Source organism: Centruroides sculpturatus, unplaced genomic scaffold (assembly GCF_000671375.1).
Source record: "Centruroides sculpturatus isolate CEXI.00-Female unplaced genomic scaffold, Cexi_2.0 scaffold462, whole genome shotgun sequence".
Classification (NCBI taxonomy): domain Eukaryota; kingdom Metazoa; phylum Arthropoda; class Arachnida; order Scorpiones; family Buthidae; genus Centruroides; species Centruroides sculpturatus.
In genome coordinates this window covers 434,889-458,651 of record NW_019385104.1, presented here as the reverse complement: position 1 = coordinate 458,651, position 23,763 = coordinate 434,889, and the positions used below count along the sequence as shown (strand labels likewise).

At 29.0% G+C, this 23,763-nt stretch overlaps 1 protein-coding gene across 1 annotated transcript; it reads left to right on the top strand.

Annotated features, from left to right (window-relative positions):
- The first annotated feature begins 1,431 nt into the window (after positions 1-1,431).
- On the top strand, positions 1,432-21,763 carry LOC111634737 (thimet oligopeptidase-like). The gene is made up of 16 exons (XM_023379577.1): positions 1,432-1,702; positions 6,314-6,453; positions 6,518-6,630; positions 10,750-10,919; positions 13,562-13,674; positions 13,766-13,820; positions 13,890-14,054; positions 14,166-14,327; positions 15,122-15,187; positions 16,708-16,812; positions 16,894-17,001; positions 17,774-17,847; positions 17,921-18,152; positions 18,223-18,354; positions 19,448-19,564; positions 19,626-21,763. Exons 1-16 carry the CDS (start codon positions 1,457-1,459, stop codon positions 19,707-19,709), a joined length of 2,082 nt encoding a protein of 693 aa, XP_023235345.1. The 5' UTR covers positions 1,432-1,456; the 3' UTR covers positions 19,710-21,763.
- The last annotated feature ends 2,000 nt before the right edge of the window (positions 21,764-23,763 follow it).

The following is a 23,763-nucleotide window of genomic DNA, read 5'->3' as shown; positions in this document are numbered from 1 at the left end:
ATTTGTTTGGTGCCTTTTGTCAGATTTACTTTAACCTTAGTTAAGTAATCATTCGTAAAAATGACGAACGAAATACGGCGGTATCTCGGTACTCGAATTGCTCCCAACTCGAATAATTCGGTATTCGAACACAGATTCTGGAAAAAAATCGCTCGATCGTCGATTGAACAAACGCGATCCACTGGAGCAAATTTTTGACTAATAACATATTTTTATTTCTTCATAAATAACAAATTAAATTAAAGATGTTGCTGATATTATTTCTGATCAAGATCGACAAAAAAGTTCGGAAGTTTTTTATAAAAAAGAAAACGCTCTCTGAGAACAGAGTTCGATAAAGACAAGACCAGATATGGAAACCTTAGGGGCGGAGGCCCCGATTAACTATATACGAATGCGCAATCTTCCAAGGAGGAATGCCTTCCGGGAGAACTTTCTATGGAAAACTTGCCCCAATTTGGATGTTTAATACGTGAAGTAAATCCGAAAATTCCATCTGGAGATCCCTTTGATCAAGCGCGAATCAACTACCAGTGTTCATTGGTGTTATCCAATCGGACACTAGTGGGCATTAGAGTTCGGATCGACTGAGAAATCACTATGAGTTGATCGATTCTGATGTATCGAGTCTATCACTCACCAACCGCCACCACGCTTTGAAAAATACTATTTTAGTATCTTTAGGATAGAAAAAGAGAAACGTTACGAGTTAAAAAGTTAAGAACAAATTAATTTTATAATAAAAACTGAATATAAATTCTAAATCATGAAATTCTATACGTTATACCTATCTGTATTCTAATCTATTACAGCTTTTAAACGTTCCAGAACAATATGCTCTACAGCTCTGTTAAAGTCCCAATCGCATCATTTGGAGCTGGTATTGTGCCTTAAAATAACCTATATTCAGAAAGAGTTTCGGAAATATTAAGCAAATTGCACAAAATAGAACTGTATGGAAAGTCATGTTGGAGCCATGTATTACTCCAAATGAGTAAATGCCCATCAACCGAGTGGATACAACCATTCAACAATGGTAGTCGATCGCGGGTTCGGGCCTCACCAACGGGCTTGTCACATAGTTTTCCGGGTTTTTTTTACTTCTTCAATATTTAAACAGGGAATAAAATTAAGCTGCGATCCTCACTCCACCACTCCATAACGGACCAAATAAAAATCGCCTTCTTAAGGCCAGGGATAGAATCGGATTCGAACCTTTTTATGAGAGTCGGGAATCGTGTATTTTTCCTCCGACTCCTCATTCCTGCTTTAAGATTTTTTAAAAATATTTATTACTGTTATTTTATAATTAAATTAAAATAATATAATCACGGATGATAAGTTTTCTAACGTAAAAATTGTATTATTTTAAAATATTTTTTTAAAGGAAAATAGAGAAAGATTTGGCAACGTGATTTTCAATCAGCTGGCAACCCGATAATCAGTCGAACAGTCCATGCTGAGACTTCCGGTAGTGGCCTGTGGAAATTTTTTATCGAGAAGATCTTTATTTCTAGTTGGTTTCTCTCGTTTTCATAGAATTAGCATGGATCTTCCGGGATTCAAATTTCAATACGATTTTAAATTAAATTCGGAAGAAATACTAAAGAGAACTGATGAATTAATCGTAAGAATACGTAAAATATATGACCAGGTTGGTGCTCTCGCCCATGATAATCTCAGCTGCCAAACTGTCCTCAAGGTAAAAATCTATGCCTATGCAACCATTACCCGGTTAAATTGTATTGATTTACACTATTTATATTAACTTAAAGTACAGCTGTTTATTCCCTTTTTTAATGGCTTTATTGCCACATTAATACTAATCTGCTGTTATCTCTACCATCCTGTATTAGTAGAGATGATAATAATTTTCTATTACATTTACCTAAGGTGACCAGACGCCCCACTTTTGGTAAATGTCTATCCTTTATGTGTCATAAACTTACGTCTTATGTTTAAGATTCGTAAAGATCATTTTGTATCACACGTATCAGTACCAAGGTGTGCGTTAGAAGAAAAGCAAGAAGTACAAATAATATTTTTTATAAATTAAACGAAAACCTTAAACAAGACATTATTGGTGTTTGTTGTGCAGCGCACATAATACATATCGCTTTCAAACAGCTGCAGACTTGTTACCCATAGATGTGGAAAATATTATTATTAAAGTATACAGTATTCATATTTCTATATATACACTGTGTGTGTTGTTTGCCTTAAAGAATTTTGTGAAACTTCTAAAGGTGAATATCAAAAAATACTTGTATGTAGTAAAATGCACTGGTTAGATATTTTGCCAGCTATTAAACAAATTTTGAAAATATATGATCCTTTGAGATCCTATTTTCTTTCACAGGGTAAATGTCCTAGAATTTTAGAGTTTTTTGAATGAATGTTTGAAAATTTGGCTAGAGTTTGTATGCAATCAAACAGCTTTTTTTCAAACTACAGGTATACCTCGACTTACATCGTTCCCAATTATACATCGTTTGTCAAAAAAGTATATGGAAAAATAAAAATCAAGTTTAAGTTATTTTATTCGACTTTACGTCCGTCCGCCACAAATATTGAAGTCGTAATATCACTACAAAAATGTTTAAAGCACATAAAATCATATTAAAATATATACATTTACAAGTATGTACTGTATTTACAATACCTGCATTCATAAATTTAGATTACTTTTTTCTGTACTATATTAAAAACTAAAATTTATTTGTTTGTAAGCTTAAAATAGATTCTTATTAACCATATATTATTAAAAATGCATTAATAAATAAAATACAGAACCAGGAATGGTAATTTATGGTTTAGCCTAGTGACAAGTAGATTCGGAGACAAGTAAATTCGACTTACGTTGCCCCTCCTGGAACCAATTACCAACGTAAGGCGAGATATACCTGTACTGTAAAATTTATTGGAGGTGACAAAATTTCAATAATCAAAGTAGCAAACAAAATTAAAAATTTTAAATTTCAGTGTCAAGAGCAGTTAGAAAATAATTTTCTTCCATTAACCATCTGTAATAGTATAAGTCAGAAGAACAAGATGCAATAAATCATGCAGATTTCATGAATCACGTCAAAAAGTTTTATAGTAACTGTTTAGATTATTTAGAAGAGGTGCAAAAAGCATTCAATCACATTAGTCAACATTTTCCAGATAGTAATATTTCCAAAAATAATCTTTTTAATGAGTGATCATTATTTTAAAAAATTATATTGATATGGAAAAGATTAAATCTTGAACATCGGCAAAAATTTCAATACAGAACAAATGGTTAGAAATATTTCATCATTTTGAAACAAACTGTTCCATACAATAATGCTGTAAAAATGTGGAATACGCTCTGTCCTTAATGCCGAGACTGAACGCATTTTTTATACTGTAAATAAAGTGTGGACATCTGATAAATCACAATTAAATGTTGAGACTTTGAAAGTCATATTACGTGTGAAATACAATTTAACAAGTTCTTGCAAAAAATTTCACGACATTTTAAACGACGACAGCAATGTATTAAAAAAATTAACTTGACTGAGAAATATGCAAAAGAATAAGGAGATTTTAAAGATTTATTATAGTATATATGTAAAATTTACAAATATAATAAATATATATATATATATATATATTTCTTGCAAATTTTATAAACACGATAAAACATCAAAACAAAAGTCTGTCTGTAATATAATTTACTATTTGGCGAATTATATTATGTCAGTGAACTGAATTCTGATCCGGATTNTACCTATATATATATATATATATATGTTGAAATTTAAAATAATATAATATAATACAATTTTTGCATTCTTTGATGATAAAATTTTGTTGCTTGAGAACAATTTTTTTTAATAAGACAACCACTCCTCCCACCAATTTTGTCCCACTTCATCAATGTTAAAATCTGGTCATCTTACATTTAGCCCATCTGTGGAGTAAATTTAATAGGGTGAGGAGTAATTGTAAATGCTCCAGTTTTTGTGTATAGGACTCTATGTTCGTGTAGAAGAGAAAAATGTAAATGAACATGAAACTTAGAGGTGCAAATTGAATAAAATTGGGCAGTTCCTGCATTGATGTGTGTCCGAATTTGCTGGAATAAGATAATTTGACATACGACTTTTAATTTTAGCCTATAAAAATTAGTTTGAAAGGCTGCAGTTGCTATATTTGCATTTTTTATATGGAGCCCAGAGGTAGAGTGAGCCCTATTTGCTCCTTAGCAGGTCCTTTCCAGTATTTTTTATTTTTTTTTGTTTTTGAACAATGAAAGATGTAAAATACATTAATTTATAAGGTAGGAATCACTGTGGGTTCTTAAGTTTTCTCTAGGTCCATGGGGAAAATTCCCAGCTCACCCCATTTTGATAGTCCTATACAGCAACTCCTCATTAACATTATCAATAAATTCTTGAAAACTGCAAAGGTACACATGTTAAGAATGGTGTAAGGCAAGATAAAATGGTGAAATGAACACTGGTAAGTTTGAATGAAAGAAAACTATATTTAAATGAACAAAATGATAGAGTTAGTTGTTAATTAATTGGGAAGATAACAGTTATCTGTATCTATTCTTTGGCATAAAATGAGCAATATATAATATTAAATTTTGGGTGAAAATCAGCAAATGTCCTACTGAAATGTTACAGTACGACCCAGAAACAAAATGTCAGATTATGCAGTGGAAATCCAGAGTTTACCACACCCTAAAAAGGCACACATGTCATGCTCACAGTTTAAGACCATGCTGGTGTGTTTCTTCAATCACAAGAATTGTTGTTTGTTCTTGTTCAATTAAAGAATTTATTGAATAGGGACAAACAGTTAACCATCAACTTTATTTAGAAGTACTGCAGAGATTACAAGAATTTGTTTGAAGAAAAAGACCCAAACTATGGTCTTACAAGTGGATCATTTATCATGACAATGCACCAAGTCACTCACTGTGAGACATTTTCTACCCAAAAAATGATTACCCAATTAGATTGTCCTGCCTGTTCACCTGACTTAGCTCCGTGTGATTTTTGGCTGTTTTCAAAATTGCCTTGCCGAAAGGATGAAGATTTTCTAATATAACTGATATCCAACAGAATGTGAGACAGCTGTTCAACAGTGTTCCAGAAAACAATTTCCTGCCCAGCTTCTGGTAATGGGAATTCCATTTAAGTCAGTGTTTAGATGCACAAGGGGTGTATTCATTAATAGCGGTTGTTTTGCGTCTTTGTTACTGCTGTTTGTAACAGGAGTGCGCTGCTGTTTGTAGGCATTTAGGAACGGTGTGAAAGAAAGAAAGATGGCAATGCCGTATTATAGATAATATTGTAATAGAAGGGTCTATGATTTTAAAATATGCATAAAAACAAAGACAAAAGAAGGGTCTCAATTGTAAAATTTACCATAAAATGGATTATCTTGCCAACTGAGCATTCAAAGTAGCCATGAAAAAAAAATTAGAATGTCGGTTACCATTGGAAAAAATTCTACTAGACACACAGCGTGCACTAACTTGTGCTTACACAACTTCTAAATTTTCATTCATAAAATCACATAATGGACCCTTAAACAAAACTATCTGAGCTGTGGAGGACGTCATGATGCTTTCCACTGTAAACTACTGCTAGAAGCGGCTGTTTTTGCTGTTCGACAGCGCACACTCCAATCAGAATTTAGGAACACGTTCTGCAGGAATTTTTAAACGGATGTCACTTGCATGGAGTTACATGGAGGAATAAAAGAAGGCACCAATGGAGAGTATTTTGAAAATGACAGTAGCTATTAGTGAACTGTTCTGCATGCATATTTTTCTTAAAGGTGTGCATTCCAGGAATTAAATTCACACCTTGTATAAGAAACTACACGATGTAACACATGGATGGAGGATAAAGCTATGCAAAAACAAAGTACTACAACATCACAGAATGGAATAAAGTACAAAACTTGAAAATAAATCAACACATTAAATAAATATTTAATAAAAACTAATATAGAATTCTCATTATATTCTCTACTGAAGTTTTTTGTTTTACTTCTAATTACATGTCATAAATAAATGTAAATTGAAATATCCATTCCTATATGATTTTAAGACAATATGATAGACTTTATTTAATTAATGAGGAATAAAAAATAATTCTGATATATTCTTTTATACCATAGTTATATTTAGTTGAAATTTCAACATTTATTTACAAATGTTGAAATTCCAACATTTGTAAATAAAAGTAGAAATTTATAGCTAAATTATTATATATACTTTTGTCATTGGAATGCAATACATTTAAAAAATATTGGTACTATTTTTTAGCCTATTGCTTATGCAGAAAGTGAAATGCAAACTGAGGGATCTTTGTATACAATTCCAAAAGAAGTATCAACCGATAAGGAAATTAGAGATGCGAGTAACGAAGCAAATCGTAAATTAAAAGAATTTGACGTTGAAATAAGGTGAGAAATATTAAAATAGATTTGTGTGTAAATTTATTAAATTAAATATTTTGTATATTTAAAGTATGCGACAAGATATCTTTGAGAAACTACTCTCTTTAGAAGCAAAGAATGAAGCACTGGATTCAGAATATAGTCGGTTTCTACAAAAATTGATAAAATATGGGAAGAGACATGGTAATTTTAACTTTTGTCACTCACTGTAATTTCATTGGTAAAGAAGAAATATAGAATTATATTTTATGATATTTATCATATGAAAAATATGATTATTTTGTTTTTAACACTTTCCTGGTTAGATTGATACTGTAATTCCCAGCAGTATATTTGGAAAATATTAACACCTGCTATTATTATTGAATTCCTTGTGTAAAGGTTACTCATTACCAGGTACTGGTACAATATATATAATAGACTCACAAAAACCTTTAAGTGACCAGTAAAATATTTAATAGAGAAAACAACAGACATTTTCGACCGTATTTTTCAGCCTTCTTCAGGTTAAAAGTTCCGAGATTCAAAAAGCCATTGTGCTTAAAGATTTAAAATTTTTAGAACGTTTTGGAACATATCCAACTTTGCATATAAAATTCATTATGTGCATGCATATCAAGCATTGCATAAACAAAAATATATAAAAATATTATTTTACACTCACATGAAAATATTATTTTACACCTTAAATAGAATTGTCGGAGTCTTCCCCTTCATAAACAAACTTCCAAGCTGTAGAAGTATTAATCGCATCCTTATAGTTGATGCAGTTATTGTGTAACCCTGCTTTATATATTTCCTGAGTTTCTAGAGTTCGTATGTGTTCCCTTCTGTGTGTTAGTTTAATGATTTGGGAGTTATGCAAGTCGGCTCTTATGCCCAGGGTTGAAGCATAAGTAGATAGGACAGTGGTGCATCTGTTATGATCAATGTCATATTTGTGTTTGCGTATACTCTTATTGAGAGAGCATATCATGGAGCCAGTATACACCAGGTCCCTTTGAAATCTATGGTCCCTTAATGGGACAGAATATACCCCTGGAGCAAATCTTTTGTCTATGTCGTCTTTGCAGTTGCGCAGAATGTCATAAATAGTACTATGCCTCTTATATGCAATTCACTTGTTTGTACATGCAGCAATATCTCTGTAAATAGGATCAAGGTGGTGGTTATATTCAACCACAGCCAAAGACAGAATTATTAGAATTGTTCATGTGTGAGTTATCGTTGCCATTATTATATACTTGCGATGAATAGGCAAATGCAAGGTTCTGAATTAATTTTTGCCCATATCTGTGTCGTGCAGCTATGTTCTGGATGTGTTGTAATTCTGCCATTGTATCCTCAAATTTTGAGTGGTGTGTGTGAATGCTCTTTTGGTTAGGGCCCAGAATTCTGCTACTTTGTACGAAAAGGGGGTCATCAGAATTGGCAGGGATGAATAGAGGCGTGTAGCATGGCTTTTAATGGACCTTGGTCGATATCCTGTTGCCATCCAATTGTATATTGGTATCAAGGAAGGTTGCATTTGAATTGCTTATTTGGTCCAATTTGATGCAGAAGCCATGCGGGTTATTATTCATTGCATCAATGAAGTTATTTATATCAGGCTTAGCATTCCACATAATAAAGATGTCATCAACATATCTTTTATAAATAAGTATGTTAGAAACATACATAGCTATGATACTTTGTTCTAGTTGTCTAACCACTAACTCTCACAAATCTCCTGAAAGTGGGCTGCCCATAGGGACACCGCGCTTCTGGAGGTAAGTTTTGTTGTTGAACTGAAAAAATGACGTGTAGCATAACAGGTGGACAAGTTCCAATACTTGTTTACGGTACACTGCATGTGAAGTTAGTAAGAGGTCCCTAATGCCATTCCTTAATGCCTTGTATAAAAATCCAGCCATGCACAAAAGCATGGCTGGATTTTTATACAAGGGTATAATGAAACAAAATCTAGCACGGTGATGTATGTTCGATCATTAATACTATGCAGTCTCAAAGCCTCCAATAACTCTACCGAGTTCCTGACTGTCCATGGATAATTGTTTAAGCTATGTTCTATATGCTTGTGTATAGCCGTGTCTAATGATCTAGGGGGTATTATGCCTTGTCAAGGATCGGTCTCAATGAAGGTATATCCTTGTGTGTTTTGGCAAACGCAAAGAGCCTGGGAGTTTGTTGTTTTTTAAATTAAATATTTTACTGGTCACTTAAAGGTTTTTGTGAGTCTATTATATTATTGAATTGTTATTTAGTTTTGTTTATAATTTTTATGTTAATTAATAATTTAAGAAACCCACTTTTAATAGTAGGTAATTGTGGAGAAATGCTAATGTTTTTGTCCTGGTTAATGGGCCATTCTCGGTAAAAGACAGATAAAAAATGGAATTTATAAAAATATACACTTTTCAAAAGCTTGCTGAATTAGATTAACTACAGTGGTTAATCAGCTTTGCCATTGCTAATTTAAATACAGGATGACAAATAATATGTCAAAAGTAAAGTGCTATAATTTTTTTTAATGAATGAATGGCTTTTAATCACACCAAGGAACATTACACAGTATTAAATTCATTTTAATGGTAGTATTTTCAAAGTGCCCCATCTGATTCAGCACAAAATTAAAGTTTTTCAAACTCCTGAAAAAACCCTATCTAGTATATCACTTTTGATAATCTTAATAACCTTTTTAATTGCAATCTTTAATTGTTCTGCATTCTTTGGTCTTTCCTTGTAACAATTATGTTTGATATAAAGAAAGACACAAAGGTTTAGATTAGGGTTGTAAGGAGGCCATTCAATCCCACTAACACAAATTTTGGGTTAACTAATCCAATAACACAATTTTGATATCCAAGATTGTGTTACTGGATTTCAACCCAAAATGTGTGGTGGGGAATAGCACCATTTTGCATGAAGTTGTATTTCCAGACAAAATAATTTCTTTGCTCAAGGGAAAAATTTGGTCTCCAAGAAACTTTTTTATATACAGAGTCTGAGTCTCAATGAAATTTAAGTATATAGCACTCAATGTAATTGCTGTCCATGCTGTGATCTTCACTGGATGCAATGATTTGGACACAGTGACTTGTGAATTTGATGTTTCCCAAGATTAAACATTTCACTTAATAATACAGCCTTCAAGATGAAAAGTTGCGTTGTCTAAGAATATTATCTTGTTGGCAATGTCCCATCCACAAACATTTGTCATTATATTAGCAAAAACAATTCTTTTTATTACCAACATTTTATAGATTTGAATATAAATTAATAACAGTTGCAATTAAAATTAAAACTTATTAAGATTATAACATTATTACATAAAATATATACGTGATTATTTGCATTTAATGTTAAATTATTTAATATAAAGCTAATATTAGCAATATTTTCCAGATATAATCACTCACTTTTATAACTACTTAAAAGGGATTTTTTGGACAAAATCTGAAATACTATATCCTTTGAATTCGATAGTCACTCAAGTTTAAGAATTCTCAGTGTGTTATTGTTACTGGGATTAATTTCGAAGAGTTTGAAATATTGATGTAGGCTCTATTGCAGACTGTACCTTTACTGAAGAGGGATTGGCGAGAATCCTGATGCAAAATGCATTTAAATAAAATATCTGAGAATTAATTGTCTTTTGAGTAATTCTTGAACTTGACGTCGGATTCAAAGGACATAACATTTCAGTTTATTTGTCTGAAAAATCTCTTAAGTGGTTATAAAAGTAAGTTAAATTATTTAATACATAACTTTATATGGAAAAAATAACAGGTTATATTTATCAATGTTTAAAAAGTGCACAGGAAAGAATCTTACAATAATAAAATTATATGTCAAAAATTATAAATAATATTGATAAATGTATTAGAATTATATTATTATGCTTATTGGTGTGTGTAGACACTGCTAGACCTATTTTCTTAACTAACAGTTTCAGTAAATGATTCAGATTAATTTTTATTCAGAAAAAATAACTAATGTTGTGTTTACTTTCCTATTTCGTAAGAATATTTAACATTGGTTTACATATTCTTACAAAAAGGCAACATGTCTGACCTTTACTATAGTTAACGGAAAGTAGAATGAACTTGCTGTCTTTTTAACAATTTGCCAGAAGATTATGATGATTTATATGAAGTTTTTAAAATCCAATACTTTAAATATTTTTGTTTCTAAATAAAGTATGAAAGATTTTGAAAAAGGCAAAAACCAGGAAAGTGTTATTAGTATATATATATATATTTTTTTTTTTAATTTTACTAATCTAGTTCATTATTTTACTAGGATTACATTTATCACCAACAATTCAAGAAAAGATAAAATCATTAAAATCTGAAATAAATAATCTTTGTATTCAGTTTTCCAAAAATGTGAATGAAGAAAATACAGTTTTAGAATTTTCAGATGAAGAATTAAATGGATTGCCTGCAGATTTTATTCAAAATTTAACAAAAGTATGACATTTATTACTTCATAACATTAAATTTTAGAAAAACTGATATTTTTTTTTTATTTGCAGTTTATAAAAATAATATATAGTATTGTGATTTATCAAATTGTTAATTAGTTGAAATAACTCTCTTAATATCCTAATTTAAAAATTCACAATGCATGTAATCATATTTTGAAAAAACTTAGAGTATATGTTTTTGTTATTGATAAATTGTTATTTAAAATAAAAAGCTATGGAATTTAATTCTAGTTTTAAATTTAAAGAAAAGTATATATATTAAAGTAAAAATAGCTTTTAACATTATTTAAAATATCATTAAGCAGCAGCATGCTTTTCTTCATTTCTTACAAAAGATGCTAGAAATATTTTCTTAGATTTTTTTTATCATTAGTTTTTTGTCACATTGCATTTAATATTTTATTTTCATGCATGTGCTTTTTATTATTATTATTATTATTATTCTTTTCTCACTCTGTAGGCATTTGTTTTCATGTCTATTATGGGTTCAGCCAAGCCCACATTAGGGATGGTTGTATGGTAAAGAACAGGGTCCAGCATATCCATCATAATGCATTATCATGGTAACAGCACTCAATATTTAGAATATAGTGTGCTGTTACCATGATAAAGCATTTCCTGAAGGTGGATAAAAGTTTGAGAGTACTGTAATTAAATTTGTTTGTTCTAACTTTTTATATTCCATTTAAAACAAATATTTCAATTATATCGTAAATTTATAGAATCTTTTATATATTTTATCCTTAAAAATCAGACTGACGTATACGAAATAACTTGCATAACTCAAGCAGAATGAAATAAGCATACACCACATATAGTAGAAATTGAATTTAAAGTTTTGAATTGGATGTTAATAAGCACAAACACGAAGAATGATCAGAAAGTTCACATGTCTGCAAGAATTATTATTTAACAAACTACTATGTTCCTAAACAATGAGTTTAACATAATAGGGCATGTTTTGTTATTGGCATGATATCCCAAGTTTGAATATGTAAGGAAAAATTTTTGTGTTACTTTTTCCCAACATCATCGTGTATTGTGTCCAAAAAGATCTTACAAGAAGTTATCCATACATTTTATTAAGAATGGTTTTTTTAAAAATTGCTAAATTGTTTTCTTTGTTTATTTTTTTTATCTGCTTTGCTGTCTCTTTCATTACCGCATATTTTATCAAACAACAAAGATATCCTAAATGTTTTTACTTCTTTTCTGTGATTAATATCTCTTAATGGGGCCTAAATTTGGCCAATTTTTCCAGACTTACCAAACCTTGTAGATCAAGCAATTAAAATGGAGTCAGAAATCAGATCCAAAAATATATACGCTTTTATTAACTTTGAAAATGCATTTTGGACTCTACAGTCACTCATCAATCCAATCAGTTCATGTAGATGACTATAGGCAGAAAATTCTGGCAAATATATAAAGATATGATGATCCTACTCTTAATGATAATTGTTACCCCAAAAAAGCATATGTACTGTACTTCTGAATTAACAGATTTTAGAAGAAAAGACCAACCGGTTTTTTAATGCACAAGTATAAAGTTTAATTGTACATAGTATACTAATTAAGGTAATATGATGATCCTGTTTTTCTCTTAAATAACATATTTAGAAAAAAAAAGAAACCAGTGGTAACACAAGTAAAAAAGAGTAGTTAAAAGAATAGTTAAAAGTACAATTGATTAAAAGGTTTAATAAAATTTTCCTCATTTTCTCTTTGGCTGTGCACAAAGTCCTGGGTTTATATAGTTTTCCTATAGAACTCACCACAAGATCAAATTCCTCCTTGTGTAGGGGACACAACTAGAAAGCTTAAACTTTTGTGTAAAAAGAACACAGCTTATCAAACTTTGAGGAATGCTACACTTTAATTTAAAATAATGTGGAATGTTTGTTTTCCACTAGAGACTTTAACAAAACATCTTTTAGGAGTCATTCTTCACGTACAAAGTTTGCCCAGTTAATACTCTTATTCTGTCCCTTTTTTAAGCATTGACAACAAATTAGTAACTGCCTTGTGTAAAAAAAAGTGCATTCAATCCATGCATATATTTATAACAGTGGTACAAGGAACAAGGAGCTTTCAATGTTATTCCTTGATTCTCTATAGTAAATAAATGTCCAAGATTTCAGTGTTGGTTTGTGATGCATAGAACAGTAACAAGCATGGCTTGCTCGTTATGTTGCCAAGTCTATAAACTTTTTTCTTTATAGCCTGCTATAAGTGATATTTTTCTAAAATCTCTGAAATTTATGTAATTACAGAAAATATAATTTATATCAAATTAAAACAGTAGTGTAATCAAATGTTGCTCCTCTTCACATGTTTGCAGCATACAGCTTAATATCACTTTACAATAATAAACGGTATGCTAATTTACATTTGTCTGAGCATCCTTGGGTATTGCATATTGCATTCTCTTGCAATCTAATGACATTTCATAGAACTCTAAGTAAATATATAGTACGAATATCTTTCTACAACCTAAATTTAATATAGTGTATGATTGAATTTTTAATAATTTTTTTTATTTAATTGGAGAATTAAGTTAACGTTGATTAAACTATAGTTTATTATTTGATCAATTTCACAATTATAATTTAATTTTTATTCTAGAGTGAAACAGGTAAACGAAAAGTTACCTTGAAATATCCTCATTATTTTCCAATTATGCGTAAAGCAAAAAATCCTGAAACAAGAAGAAAACTAGAATATGCATTCAATGCAAGGTAAATATTATACTATTATTATGCTTATTTAAAAAAAAAGATTAATTTTAATTATATTATTAATAATTGACTATATTTTAAAATTATTTAGATGTATTGATGAAAACACTGTCATTTTAGAAAAAGTGGCTGAATTGCGACATGAGGTTATAATATTTTGTTTTACATTATTTTAATAAATTGTTACTTACATTTAATAAAATTTTTTCCTTTAGATAGCAGTGTTGCTTGGATTTCCTAATCATGCAGCTTTTGTGACAGATTTGAGAATGGCCAAAACTGCAGAAACTGTACACAATTTTTTAACTCAGTTAGCATTAAAATTAGATCCTGTTTGGAAAGAAGAGAGAAAATTTATTTTGGAACTTAAGAAAAAGGAGGTATGATTAAAATGTATGATATAAATAAAATGTTATTGTTACTATTCAAACTATCTTTTGAATAGTGTATAGCAATTTGCATATTTCTGAGAATTTTAATTTACATTACAGTGTGATGAATTAGGCATTCCTTTTGAAGACAAATTGCATCCTTCAGAACTCCACTATTACAATAATATGGTTAAAGAAATAAAATATTCTGTTGATGAAAATAAATTACGTGACTACTTTCCTTTGCCTGTAGTAACGAAAGGATTATTGAATATTTATCAAGTACGAAAACTTTATTTAAAAATATATGTTTACTGAATGAAATAGCTAGAATGATTATCTTAATCAGCAGTTTCCATTACATGGTTTATACACTACAAAAATTGTAAGGAAGAAAAATTCTTCTTGATTATAATTAATATTTTATATAAGTAACTATATTTTTAACTTTTTTGGTTGATAAGCATGACAATATTGAACATATTCTAACAAATTTATATAATATCTAATTCTTGATTATAGTCACTATCCAGTTTTCATTCATTTCTTAAATATACCTAATTTATACTTCTTACAGATTATTTATGCTTTATACATTATGCAATTATATTACCTCATATATTACTCTCGCATTCACTATAATAATACAACACTTATGATCTGTTTAACTATTAGATTTTTTTAACTTACATAAAAATCCTTGTGGGAACTGCTGATATAAACAAAAAGTTCATGGCAATAAAGTTAATTTATATATTTATTAATATTTAGCACATATAATTTAACTGTTGGAGTTAAAATTATATACATTTTTAAAATTACTTTTAAATTAGAAATATATTTATTTATTTTTAGATAAAATTTAAATATTCACTCAATTTAAGCTCCTATTATAACACTAGTTATTGAATATAGAAAATGTTTACTTTGTTATGTATCTTTAGAGATTGTGATAGTGAATTTAATGATAAATAAATGTATATTTAAATTCATAGAAAGCTGTATAAATTTTTTTATTTAAATGATTTTTATTACTTATGTTGCCATATAAATTTTGAATAATACTGTATATTTAGGAACTTTTAGGTTTGGAATTTGCTGAAATTAAAAATCCTGTAGTGTGGCACCCTGATGTTCAATTAGTAAGTTGTTTAAGTTATATTTTAAAATAAGCAATAAGAAATAAATTACTTTATTAACGCAAGATAATTTTTTCTTGTGTACTCATGTGCAAAAATATATTAACTATTTACGTGCATATAAATCTATTTGTGCTTTATTACTAACTTTCATATTTCTTTTAATGATATAAAGCTACATCAACTGTCATAACATCTAACGTCTCCCTCTAGGGACAAATTAATTGGTAATTCAAAGTTGTTATTGCCGAAATATAGTCTGATATTATACGGCAGTTGGTGTAGCTTTATAGTAATGAATTGGGTTTTGTAGGATGTTTATATTTTTTAATGATGATAATATATCAGTAATAATTGAAATTTTGTAAAGTTTATTTAGAAAAAGTTATAATTATTTCATATAATATTTTGAATCTATATACAAAGAACGTTTACTAAAATTTTCATTATAATTTTTTAATTCATTTATTTATATGAAAAAACTTATCCTGAACCAGTTATGAACTTATTTTTAGGAAATATTTTTATTGTTAAGTAGATTTATTTGCTAAAATCTGCTTTTAATTCTATATTATTCTAAATAATTTAAAAATTGAAACAAAGAAAGAGTTAATTGATATACAAAAGTGCATGAATTAAATAAGATTTAAAAAAAGATTTTATCTTAATTATTAATAATGAAATTAATTTTTTTAAATAAAAATTAATGCTGGGAGTAAATTATATATTTGTCTAGAAATTTCATGTAACAACTATAACTCAACTACCTTTGGATAGATTAAATTGGTTTCTCTGTTGATTTATGAAAGCATATAAATTATTCTTTGGGGATAAGATTATTAAAAATATGTATGCTATAAGAATTCTTAATGAAGTGTCAGAGAAACAGGTAATGAAATAATTTGACTTTATAATTTAAATTATAAAAATAACCAAGAATCATCATATCACATTCATGATAAAAAATTATAGAAACATGGCTATGCAATTTAGACAATATATTTAAAAATTAATCTCTTTATTCTGAATGTTCAAAATATTTTCATTTTTCTGTGTAAACAAATTGTAAATATTTCTAAGTTTGGTTTTAATTAGTTTTAGTATTGATATTTTTATGTCATACAATAAAGCAGAACATACATATTATCCCAGCATGCGTAATTTTAAAAAGTTTAAAAGAACATGAAGAACATTGTTATGTAATAACATACACCAAAACTTGTGTATTATTTATTAAAAACTTTGTTACCATGTTACCAAATTAAAATTGTGTTCAACTATTTCATAAATCTGATGATGTACAATTTTTGGAAGAACTTGCTAAAATTATATTTTGCACTTCAGCAGACCCAAATTCAACAGATGCAATCTCTCTACTATGAATTTTTGTACTTAATGAAGGATGTTTAAATCTGCTTATGTGATATTTATGTTAATAGAAGGGAAATATTGAATGATGTTTTTATCATCTCCCCACTTTATTGGACATTATAATAAATTTAATATCATAATTTTTTTTTTAGTTTAGTGTGATTGATGCTGAAAACAAAAACTTGCTAGGTTACTTTTTCTTAGATTTATTTCCAAGAGAAGGAAAATATCCTCATGCCTGTGTGGCTCCATTGCAAGTAATAATATTTTCATACTGCATTTGAATTTTAAGCTATTTATAACATACAGATATGTATAATTATTTTTTTTTTTACTAGCCTGGATGTTTACTAGATGATGGAAGCAGACAAGTTGCTGTAGTAGTAATGTTAGCAAATTTTACTAAACCAACTGAAGAGAATCCATCTTTATTGGATCATAATGAAGTAAATAATAATTAAATTTTCCTGCTTTAATGTTGTATGTACAAAACATGTCCCAAAGTAAGGTACAATTTTTTATAACTTCTTAATAACAAATTACATTAAAAAATTAAATTAGCCATTTTAAAGTACATGGTCTAAGGTATTTTGCCATTCTTTTCTAAACACTTTTCCTACAGGAGAAAAGGCAAAAATTCCTTGCTGAAAAAATTTCATGAATACATCTTTAACTTCATCATCATCTAAGAAGTGTAAGCCACCAAGATGTTTCTTAATAGATCCAAAAAAAGTAAATTTCAGAGGGTGCTAAGTCCAGATTATGCTCAGGATGGTCCATAACTTCCCATTCATACTTTTTTAGTCAGTCTGAAATCTGACATGCAATGTGGAGAATTGCATTATTGTGTAGAAGGTTTACCATGTTGTGCATAGTCTGGACTTAGCACCCTCTGATTTTTATCATTTTAAACCTCTTAAGTGATGACCTTTTAAGTTAACAAAGAACCTCTTAAGTTTTCAGATGATGATGAACTTCATGAACTTTTTCAAATCTTTAAGTGAAAAATTTTTTCCTTTTCTCCCACTGGGAAAAGTGGTCATAAAAGAATGGTGGCTATGTAGAAAAATAGCTTAATCTGTGTACTTTCAAATGGCTAATTTAATTTCTTAATGTAATTTGTTATTGAGTTATAAAAGATTGTTTCTTACTTTTGAGACATCTTATATATAAATAATAGTTTTACTGAAATGTTGCTTGCTTTTTTCTAAATACCAGGTTGAAACATTTTTCCATGAATTCGGTCACATAATGCATCAGCTTTGTGCAGTGGTAAACATATCACATTTTAGGTAACAATGTTTGAAGTAGTATTTATTATTATTTTTACTTTAAATGAAAATTAAAGTTTGACTATTTTGGTAGTGGAACGAAAGTAGAACGTGATTTTGTAGAAGCTCCTTCGCAAATGCTTGAAAATTGGTGCTGGGAACCAGAAACTTTACGACGAATGTCTGGACATTATAAAGATGGAAGCCCTTTACCAAATGATATTCTACAGTCTCTCATACATTCACGTTTAGCTAATGTTGGTTATTTTAACTTGCGTCAGATAACTTTAGGATTGCTTGATCATAAAATTCATACTGGTCCAAAAGTAAGATACAAATTTTACTAATGTTATTACAAAGTTTGTCAGCATAACTGAAGATTTTTATCCTCACCAGGCTGATACAAGACAGATTTTTCATGATTTGAGTTGCTCACTTCTTGATGTTCCTCCAACTGAAGGAACAAACTTTGCTGCTCATTTTGCACATCTGACTGGTGGATATGATGCACAGTATTATGGCTATTTAGTAAGTTTTATATGATTTTTTATACATAAAGTAAATCTATGTATATTTTTATTCATTTAAATTTTAGATTCAATTAATGTTAATGTATTTCATAAATTTCTAAAATATTTCTTATTTTTGTAAGTTTATTCAATATTCCTGTAAATGTTTTTACAATAAAATTGAAAATTTATCTTTGATTATTCAAAATTGGATAGTGAAATTAGAAATTCGTTTATAAAGATCATTAAAAAGAAGTTTCGAAATAAATTGTAAGAACTGTTCTTTCCACTTCAGACCAAGTTTTCCTTGGGAAACTTAAACAGTTACTGGACTGCAATTTGAAAAATTGTAGACCTGTAAATTCTCACTGTCGTCTGTCTGTTGTCTATCCTTCCTTAAAATCGAGAACAGAGTTAAATACATGAAAGCCAAGACCAGATATAGAAAGTATAAAGGCAGGAGGTCCCAATTAACTATATATGAACTTTCAATGCATACTGGAAGTCATGTTGTTTCAATTCAAAACTTTTCCTCTGAAAGGAGTTAGATAGTTGACCAGCCTACTAACAGAAAAGTATGATGTACAAGGAGAAAGATGCTACAGTACTAATTTGAGGTGGAGAACATATATTTTAAATTAAATAAATTAAAACTATGATTAAAAATTGCAGCCTGGCATTGTGACAATGTCATAATAAATAACTGCTTGTTTACAGTGGAAAACTTTTGGTTAAAATGTTTAAAATTTACTTTTCTTAAGTTAAAAAGAACCTTTTATAACTAGAATCTTCATTCTCTTCTCTCTCATTCATTCTAATCAAATGGCTCTTCAGTTTGATATTTTTTAAAATCTGAATCCCTCTTCTTTAACAACAAAATTTTATATATTTATTTCCAGTTTTGTCAGTTTCCTGCTTCAGTGATGAATAGTTGTTATTTCATTATTAAACAAAATACTTTATTAAATTTCAAGCCCTTAACAAAACTCTCTTTTATGTATTTAATTAGAACATTATTATGACACACATTGTAATTTTAAAAATTACTACATTAATAAACAATGAAAAAGATTCAATTTGATATTTTAAATTTTGTTCTATTTTTATAACAGTGGAGTGAAGTTTATAGCATGGATATGTTTATGACCCGTTTCAAAACTGAAGGTGTCATGAATCCACAGACTGGTAAAGACTACAGATATAAAATTTTAGCACCTGGTGGGACAAAGGTATAGTATTAACTTATCTTTATAAGACAATTGTATAAATTTAACATTCTCTTAATTTTAGGATGCAATTGATATGCTGAGAGATTTCTTGGGAAGAGAGCCTAATGATGAAGCATTCTTGAAAAGCAAAGGATTGAAAGTTTAAAAGAAAAGAAGTCTAACTTGAGTTTTTTGTTACATTTTTAAATATTTACTAAGGCCTGATTTTAATTGTATTGAGTGGATAACATGGGGATTTACTACCAAATTTATAACAACAATCTATTCTCACTGAACCAAATTAGAACACACTTTTGCCAAAAACAATCATTTAAGAATTGCATCAATTTTGCAGTTTATCATTTGAAAATAGGACAAGAAAGGATGATCAGTTCATTACTATATAGCAGTGATTCTCAACCCCTGTGCCACGAGATTTTTGAAATGTGCCGCACTGCAAATACCTATACATAAGCGACATCAGACAAATAGTTCAATTGGTTCTACCTTCCTAGGACACGATTGGAAATTGTAATCTGTATTACTGGTAACTGCCAATAGTTACCAAAGCATTTAGAAAATGTGACCTAAATAACCAACTGCATTTAAAAATCAGTTATGACATCACCAGTTGTCCTATGGTACTTACTGAAGTAACCATGTGTGCCGCCAAATTTTTAAATTATTAAAAGTGTACAGTGAAGAAAAAAAGGTTGAGAATCACTGCTATACAGCAAAAATTAATTAAAAAGTTCTTAAGAAAGTTTTGATAAAATTCTGTAATTTTTTTTTTATTTCAAACATGTATTCTTCCATTTATAACTTTAATACATCATTAGGTTTTTTGTTTTGTCAATAAATATGTTATTGAAATTTAATATTTCAGTTTTAGCTAGATTAATTTAAGCAATGACAGAATGAAAGTAGGATATCAAAAAACTTTTAAACTGAAGCAGTCATAAATTTAATGAAAGTTGTCTTTGTTCTCTCTAAAATGGTTCTTCCAATTTTCAAATGAATATTAATTATTAGGAAAGAACTCTGTGATATTATTATTCCAGTTTTATCATTTCAACTATATTCCTTCTTCCTTCTATTTGCTATTTTTAGTGAATTCTGATTATAAATTTTAAAAATGAACTAATTAAAAAATATTTCTTTATTGATAAATACAATACAACTGTAGTTTTATTTTGAATTTCAAAATAGTATCATTAATAATTTTCAATATAATACGAGAATTATTTAAAATTCAAAATATATATTACTTAATTTAAAAGTACCAGTTGAGTAAACACATACAAAGTACTGTAAGCTGCTTGGCTGATTGACTTTGAATATAGTTTTGGCTTGTTATTGTTGTTTAAATTAAATGTTGCACTAACTGAAATGCTTAAAACAAAAAATTATATAAAGAAGAAAAGTTACTGAAAGCAGAAAATGATTTAGGATATTTATATATAATTATATATATTTATTCTTTGGAAACATTGTTTAGTTCAATTAGTTCAAACAACTGCAACAGCATCTCTCAAGTGCTCAAATTATATTTCTCATGATGCAGCAGAGCAATAACAGGCATGGCAAAACTCCTTGCTTAACTTTTTGACCAACCTTTTTATTTGTTTACTCTGTAGATAAGTTTTATTAAATTAATCTTTTGTTATTATTTAATTAATTTGGTTGTATCTTCTCTGTAATATCTATAATACATCAGAAATCATCTCTGTACTGCTATTGTTGAGTGATATCATGGGCAATGTTAAATAGTTGAAATGGAAACTGGAGGAATTTTGAACTTGATGCTGATATAATAATAAAAATTGGAGTGTTTTCATAATAACTGAACTCTTGCTATCAATATTCTGTCCATATCATGCAATGAGAATCAGGCCTAATTGTTATAACATTGCCAAATTCATTATATACAATTAAATTTTATAATTTTACATGCAAAATTTTTTCTTTGTTTGTAATTAACAGATCTCGATCGTTACTAATAGTAGCAGGAATTTTGTAGTAGAGACGTTGATTATGCTTACACTTTTTAATATTTATCGGTCTTGAGCGATGATATATTTCTGTAATTTTATTTATAAAAATTAATGAAATTGATTTAAAATTTTTACAAGATTATAGAAAGTGACATTTTACAATGTAAAGAATGCAGATATTTGTATACAAATTTTGTTCTTGAAATAAAATTTTTCAGAAATGAGATTCTTTTAAAGTGTGGACATTCAGATATATATGTGTATGTTTAAATTGTTGAATGAGGAATTTTAGAAATGATTAAGTAGCTTGGATAACTAAAGCCAACCATTGCCATATGTTATTGGGCTAAATAACAGCTGTAATATTAATAAATTACCAAACAATTTGATATATTTATTAAATTTATTTAGAGATTTGATACTGCAGGGAGATGCCAAATGCTTTCCTATAGTATCAAATTGTTTGGTAATTTATTAATACTATAGCTGTTATTTAGCCTGGAAATATATGGCAGTGGTTGGTTTTAGTTATATAATGTATCGGGTTTTAGTAGTGTTGTTTGTAGTTTGGATATCCATGTAACTTGAAAAATTTAAACACAAAGATACAGATATGTAGAAAAGCAATTATGAAATCATTTAAATATTTCACAAAGTAAGAATAGTTTAAAGGGAATCTTCTATTAAGGATCCAATATAGAAAATAGCTATATTCAGATTAAACTTGAGTGTGATGTGGTATGAGAATTTTTGCAATATACTACTACATTCACAAACCTTTGCAAGGTAGCAAGTTAAGTAATTAATCATGTGAAATTTAGTAACAAAAAATGACTTAACGCATTGTTTTTGTTGTTATTTATTGAACACGTGAAAAATAAAGAATTACATATTTGAATAAAGCAGCAAAAATTATGGTAATATGAGTTAAAGTAATATTAGCATGTTATGTTGTCATCAGACATTGTTCAGAAAAACATGCAATTCTGAAAACTCTTCAGAATTGTTTGCATAATCACAAGACAATAGGTTTTAAGTTTTACTGTTCTACATAATTTGTATTTGGTTTGGTAGTCTTTGTTACGTAACACTGCAAGACATCTTTTTGGCATCAAGCTGTACAATTTTTGGCAATCTGCAATGGAAAAGTCATCCTAAACATGCTGAATAATGCTTTTCAGAGTATTCACTGTTGTTGGATGTGGGTTGACTTTGCTTCCTATGTGCTTCATAAGCTTCCACACAGTCTTGATCACGTTGCAATCAGGAGAATTTGTAGCCCATAACAAAACGTATATCTAGTGGTTGGCAAACTATCTTTTGAGACATGGCATGGGCAAGATCCTGCTGGAAGATAATGTTTCATTTTGAAAATGATGTTCTATCAGTTTTATTAATCAATAGTCTCGACTGTTTCTTTGTACTCAGAATAACAGTTCCCATTCTAAATAATCATTTTTCAAGTCATCAAGCAATCCCAAACCATGACACCTGCAGGGTACTTCACACTGCATACTCTGCAAGTGGGTTCAGTTTTGTCCTCCTCTTTTTTCTAAACAGGCCTACTATCTCCAATGAGTATGATTTAATTTACTCATTGCTGAAGATTACCTGATACTAGTCCATCACAGTCTTGTGCTTAGTTGTATCTATCTCGTGGATGCTTAGCTGTCATTAAAGATTTTCCTTTACATATTCGGGACTGAAATTCCATTGTTTATTGATATATGTTCAGAACAGTTTATACTAACAAGTCTACTTAAACATCTGTCTTCACAAGCTGATGTTTTGTGGATGACCCCTGCTTTTTTTTTTTTTATCAATTACAGAGTGGTGATTGTTCACAGCAGTAATCACTCCAGATAAAATTGATTGGTGAAAGCCCATGTCTTTAACAATTTCATATTACTTTAGGTCATTTGCATGTAAACATAAGATGACTTCCTTTTCAAGGCTGTAAGTCTTTAAAAAATGATACAACTGGACACTAAAATGCTTTTATATAACATGTTATATAACTTTTTTATTAAGCATTATTATTTATATATTATATTAAGCATTTTATATAACATGTCTTCATGTTATATAAAATGCTTTTATATAACATGAAGACATATTCCATTTTTCTTGTATATATTGTTTAGTATCACTACCTCTTTAGATCCTTGTATAAACCTTATACTTTAGGGTACACTTACTCTGCTAAAGGAAAATCCAGTTAATGGT